This window comes from Pezoporus occidentalis, unplaced genomic scaffold (genome assembly GCF_034315485.1).
Source record: "Pezoporus occidentalis ecotype Australia unplaced genomic scaffold, CSIRO_AGI_Poc_V1 ctg83, whole genome shotgun sequence".
Classification (NCBI taxonomy): domain Eukaryota; kingdom Metazoa; phylum Chordata; class Aves; order Psittaciformes; family Psittacidae; genus Pezoporus; species Pezoporus occidentalis.
The window spans coordinates 732,637-737,956 of record NW_026916192.1 but is presented as its reverse complement, the minus strand read 5'-3'; the positions used below and the strand labels follow the sequence as shown (position 1 = coordinate 737,956).

The 5,320-nt window shown below is 49.1% G+C and overlaps 1 protein-coding gene across 1 annotated transcript; it reads right to left on the bottom strand.

Annotated features, from left to right (window-relative positions):
* Positions 1-467: 467 nt before the first annotated feature.
* LOC134156191 (perilipin-3-like) lies at positions 468-4,795 on the bottom strand. Its single transcript, XM_062604057.1, has 8 exons — positions 4,754-4,795; positions 4,074-4,150; positions 3,182-3,377; positions 2,495-2,577; positions 2,002-2,257; positions 1,585-1,784; positions 1,326-1,454; positions 468-1,236 (listed from the first exon to the last, which is right to left on the bottom strand). Exons 2-8 carry the CDS (start codon positions 4,143-4,145, stop codon positions 751-753), a joined length of 1,422 nt encoding a protein of 473 aa, XP_062460041.1. The 5' UTR covers positions 4,146-4,150; positions 4,754-4,795; the 3' UTR covers positions 468-750.
* Between the last annotated feature and the right edge of the window lie 525 nt (positions 4,796-5,320).

The following is a 5,320-nucleotide window of genomic DNA, read 5'->3' as shown; positions in this document are numbered from 1 at the left end:
TACATGGGAGCAGATCCCACTTCTTTCCTTGAAGAAAAGAGATTGAGAAGCAAGGAGAAGACTTTTTTCCTGTAGAAGTTCAAAAGGCATTTTGTCCATCAGCCTTTAACACTTCTGCAGCTCACCGCAGACTGATGTCTTCACCACGTAGCAATAGACAGCTACAGAAGGAGAATGAGGCCCAACAGGACTCATAACAAGGTACGACAGGATCCTGACAGCTTCCCACAGCTTCTCCAAACCTGGGAAAGTGCCATCAGGACACATACGGCTTGGGAGCAAGAAGGAATTACAACTTCATACGTCTCAGGGCAGTGACAGGGTTACCAGCCATAATCCTAACTGTACCACTGATTTCTCACCAGTTACTGCATTCCTGACTGCACTGTCAGCTTGGACAAGTACAGTTCACCTCTGTTGAGCCATACTCTTGGAGAGTTTCTCCAGAAGAAACTGGAGACAGGAAGGATTTTCACATGCAGTAGTTTTATTTGCAGTAGTTATGACCTAGTACAGCAGCTTTTAGGAAGACAATTCTTTACACTGTAATAACTGAGGGGTTAGGATCAACAGCAATTATTATATTGGACATAAGCAGTACCTCAATACACTGATGAAGGACGTACCATAGCTTGCTAGGGAGGTGGGAGCATTGCAGAGCTTCAGTCTTCTCAGCATTGCCGAAAGCAACTACAAGCACTTAAAGTGGCCCTGCTGCTTCCACCACCTTCTTTAGAAGGTCTTAAGGATTTATTCACTAGTACCCAGTAAGCGTTCAAGATGTGACGTGGGACCAGATTCCACTTCTGTGCTCACAGCCTTATCCTTTACATGAGTGGTAGAAGCTTCATGATGCCCTGCTCCTGCTGTCTCTGCCCCCTCCTCCTGGAAGGGTTCATCCTCCTGTGAGGTTTCCCTCTCCTCCCTGGGGGAGAAGGGTCCCACCAGCCAGGATAGAGGTGTGTTGTTCTTCAGGTAATCCAGCAGCTCCTCCATGTACTCATGGATCAGAGCCAGCTTCCTCTGGCTCTGTGTCAGGACACTGCTGGACAAGTCCTGGAAGGACTTTGCTGCTGAGAAAGAAGCATGAAGCTCCTGTATGGTACCAAGAGATTGTTTCACCTTATCCTGAAGGCTTGAGGGAAGACCTTGGATTGCAGACACTACTTTACAGCAGGTGACTTGCAGCTGCTGTGTGATACTGCATGCCAATAGCAGGGCCAGAGACTCCATTTCCTGGGAGGAGGCAGAAGTTAAGATCAGAGGATGAGTTACTCTAACAGGGAGATGCCCAGAGCCCTTTGCTCTCCTGCCCACTGTCATACCTCTGGATCTGCAGAGCCGTTGTTTCCACTCTCTTTGCAAGACTTCCTACTCCAGTCCAGCCACATCTGGTGTAGTTTCTCCTGCGCCTCCAGAAGCTTTTGGTTAAATCCTTGCTTAAACACTTCCATCTGTGGCAAGGGAAGATCAGAGCATCAAGACAGACCTGCTGGTGAACGCACAGCTCTTTATCATAGCATTGACGTTGACACCAAACCAACAATGTGGTCCTCTCCTTCCAGGAAACTGGGCTCAACCTACCAGGTCAATGACAGAGTGAAGCTGTGCCAGGGCCTCCTGCATGCCCTGCCAGACCTGCTTCATTTTGTCTGTTGAGTGCACATAGGCAAACAGGCGAAGTTCAGCAGGGAGAGACCCCAACCGCACAAAGTACCTCCTCTTCTCCTGCTGCTGCTCCACAGGCATCACATCTGCACCCTCCTCAGATGCTGCCAGTTTGGCTGAAAGATAGATGAAGTACCTGCAAGTGGCTGAGCAGAGATGTTTACCACACAGGGAAAATAAGCATAAGGAGGTCCTGGACTAGGAACCAGGTAGCCTCCAGCATGGCACTTCCCATTAGCCCCATTCCAGAGTAGCCAGTTGATGGGGAATGGGGCCGGCTATCCCCAGTTTGATGGTTCCTACTACAAAGACTCCTATATATGGTTTCCTTACCTAGCTCCTCATTTGCAATAGGGAGAGAGCTGTCTTCTGTCTCCCCCAGCACAGTGCCTGCTCCACTTACAGCAGTCTGGTCCACTTCAGAGTCCATAACCATCCCCACGCTGCTGGTCACTGCGGACCTGGCAGCCTCCATGCCACTCTGAAGAGCCTCCTTAGTCACATCTATCACCTCCATCACTTTGCTGCTCACAGCATCCTTTGCATCAGCCACTCTGGATGATACCAGCTCTTTTGTGTCAGAGAGAACCTGCAGAAGAAGACACATGTCAGATGAGGGATTAAGTCATGCAGCACATTACAATCACGAATTGCACCAAGGCAGCAGCACAGCGTCTGCCAAGTATTCACTCCTGTAGGAGCTTGTCCTATGCACCGAGGGGTAGCTTGCTCCTGATGTAAAAGCCTGTTTTGCTCCCAAGGTTAGAAACCCTGCAAGAACTAGGTCCCTCTGCCAGCCAAGGACAACACAGCCTTTGATTCTTACCTGTTCCACTGGCTTTTGAAGGAGTGGGATCTTTTCCCCTAGTTTATCCAAGCCCTTGGAGGCATACTCACTGGCTGCAGCAACTGGAGGCAAAAAGAAAGTGTCAAAACCTGGGTTTTTGGAATTCCATCTCAAGTTTTATCTTCCTGAGCAGTTTGTACTGCAGGGAGACTCAATGAAGATTGGGTATTAAGAAGACCTGCCCTGTGAGGGTGCTGAGGCGCTGGCACAGGGTGCCCAGAGAAGCTGTGGCTGCCCCATCCCTGGCAGTGTTCAAGGCCAGGTTGGACACAGGGGCTTGGAGCAAGCTGCTCTAGTGGAAGGTGTCCCTGCCCGTGGCAGGGGTTGGAGCTGGATGAGCTTTAAGGTCCCTTCCAACCCAAACCAGTCTGTGAACTTATGAAACTCCCCATTCACATCACTAAGGCCAGGTCTGATAGAGGTTAAATCTGTAGAGCAGGTTGTCTTGATCTCCTTATGGATCTGCTCACTTTGATAGCAGCCAGCTCCCACCTGTACAGACATAGCCACCATCTCTGCCCAAGCGTCCACATCCCAAGGATCCAGTATCACATAGAAACCAACAGAAGTTTCTATGTTCTAGAGGTTTGGCCTCTCTGGGTTTAGAGTGAATTCAGGCCTGTCACAGACCATGTTATCAGGCAGGTTCAATGCAGGGTGGGTTACCATGAGGCTCCAGTGTAGTCAGAACTGGCTGCACACAGCTAGCTGTGGCTTCAGTTACACTCTTCACTCCTTTCTCTGCTGCATCACACACAGATCTGATGTAAGGGTGGCTCTCCTTGGTGGAGGCATACGCTGTAGAAACCATGTCACAGGCAGAGCTGACCAAAGCCAGGTTAGCCACCTGACTTACTGCAGCCTAAAAGGTAAAAATAAAGCCATGAAGCTTGCAAACCTGACCTTCCTATGTAGTTTTGCCCCAAAACTTCCTGTTCAAGCCACCCAGTCTGGTTGAAACAGCAAGGCTTGGTTTACTTGGACACTTGTTTTGACATCTATAACTCAGTTGTGAAACAAGCTATGGAGCACTGACACTTATGGTTGGTCCATTCTAGGAATGGTCTTCCTTTAGCACAATGCTACTCAAGTGACAGCTGAGTTCATGGGCAACCTCACCACTTCTGTACCTGTAATCGGCTCTAACTCATTCGACACAGCTATTTAACAAGCTAATACTCCAGAAAAGCTTCATCAGGCAGGATCAAGCTGGCTTTAAGTTGACAGACTTTATATTAACCTGCAAGAAGGATGCTGCTGGTCATGGGAGTAAAGCAAGGAACTTCAGGGCTGCTGAACATGGGAGCCTTTCTGCAGAAGTACTGCCTGCAGCAAGCCAGGATCTTGACTACAGTTACAGAAACATCTTTCCTAGCAAAAACCCAAGCTATTTTGCTCAGCCTTGCAGGTTTTACAAGGCCTTCAGGCCAACTTCTTTGGCTGTGCTGTCATGAATCTCCAGAGCACAGCCTGAGCCAAGGAAACACCACAGAGGAGCCACCTCCTCATACCTGCACCCAGGAGCTGCCACTCCTTACTTCTCATATAGAGCACTGACCTGCTGCTCCTCTTCCGTCACCTCCAGGGTGGTCTTGGCAGCTTCCTCTTTGTCAGGCATAGCAGAGGCCATTGCAGCTGAAATGCAAACAGCACCATGGCTTTAGGAAGAGAAAAAGACAGGGAGCCTCCAGAGGACTTCACCCTTCCTGGGGGCACATCCCTCTGACCTCATTATAGGGAGAGATTCCTTTGCTACCTGTTAAGGGAAGACCCACAAAATAGGCTTCTTCCCATTACAGAAGGATCTGTATTACTTGCAAAACTATCTAGTATTTGTTTCCACGTGGTTTATGATAACCAGAGGAGTGGGGAGAACAAAGTCTTCACCCAGGAGAGCTCTTGCAAGAGCAATTATAACACCCATTGTCAACACACTTAGAGGCCCTGGATTCCTCCTTCCTCCCCTTTGAGAAAATCTCACCTTAGAGAACTAGCTACACCAGGATTAGAAGAATAAAGCACCCCAAGAAGCTGTCCTTCTGCTGTTAACACACCCCAAACAGAACCAGCTCAGGCTGTACCTCACCTTTCAGGCACAAACACAAACACCCTTGCATTAGTTAAGACTAAGTCTATCCCACAATTAAGCCAGGCAATAAACACAAACCCAGAGCTCATAGAGCAATTAGAGCCCCAACACCTGAGAAAAAACCACCACCAACCATATGAGAACAGTACCTTCCTGCCCTGCTGAAGGTAAGCAGATAACCAGCAAAGAAGAAGCAGTCCTAGCACCATGCCCCATCACCCCTGCCCTGCCTTTTTATACTCTCTGGGGAAGTGGGGTAAGGAGGGACCCTCGGTGACTGACAGCTCTGGGAGCAGCAGAAAGGAGCCAGGCTCTGTCCTGGCCAATTGGAGATAGAATGGGGCCGGTGGGCCCTGTTGTGTCTTGTTGATTACTCTGTAATTAGGCAGGTGCCGCTACACCTTGCCCTGTGTACAGGAGTTCCCTCTGGGGGCGTGGAGCATGCCTCCTTGTGATCTTGCCTCAGATCACACACCACCTGGGAATGACCATTAGTTTTGTTTCTCTTTTTGGTGGGAAACAGTAACCAGAAAAGAAAATTAAATATAGTGAAACCCATCCACATGAGGACTTCACACCTAACGTGGGATTCCTGTTGCTTTTACTTGCTGGGGCTTAATGTTTAATGGCCAAAGTGGTTGCTCAGCTGCTGCCTAATCTTAGAAGCATTGGAACTCAGGTTTCTCATCTTGAAGTCCCCAGAGAGCCTGGTCTCT

What these genes read in the sequence shown, in the direction of transcription:
- LOC134156191 (XM_062604057.1), bottom strand. Translation starts at nt 4,145, where the DNA reads ATGGCCTCTGCTATGCCTGACAAAGAGGAAGCTGCCAAGACCACCCTG. An exon ending in TGACGGAAGAGGAGCAGCAG is followed by an intron (nt 3,378 to 4,073) that starts GTCAGTGCTCTA and finishes TTTACCTTTTAG; the next exon opens with GCTGCAGTAAGTCAGGTGGC. An exon ending in GACTACACTGGAGCCTCATG is followed by an intron (nt 2,578 to 3,181) that starts GTAACCCACCCT and finishes TTTTGCCTCCAG; the next exon opens with TTGCTGCAGCCAGTGAGTAT.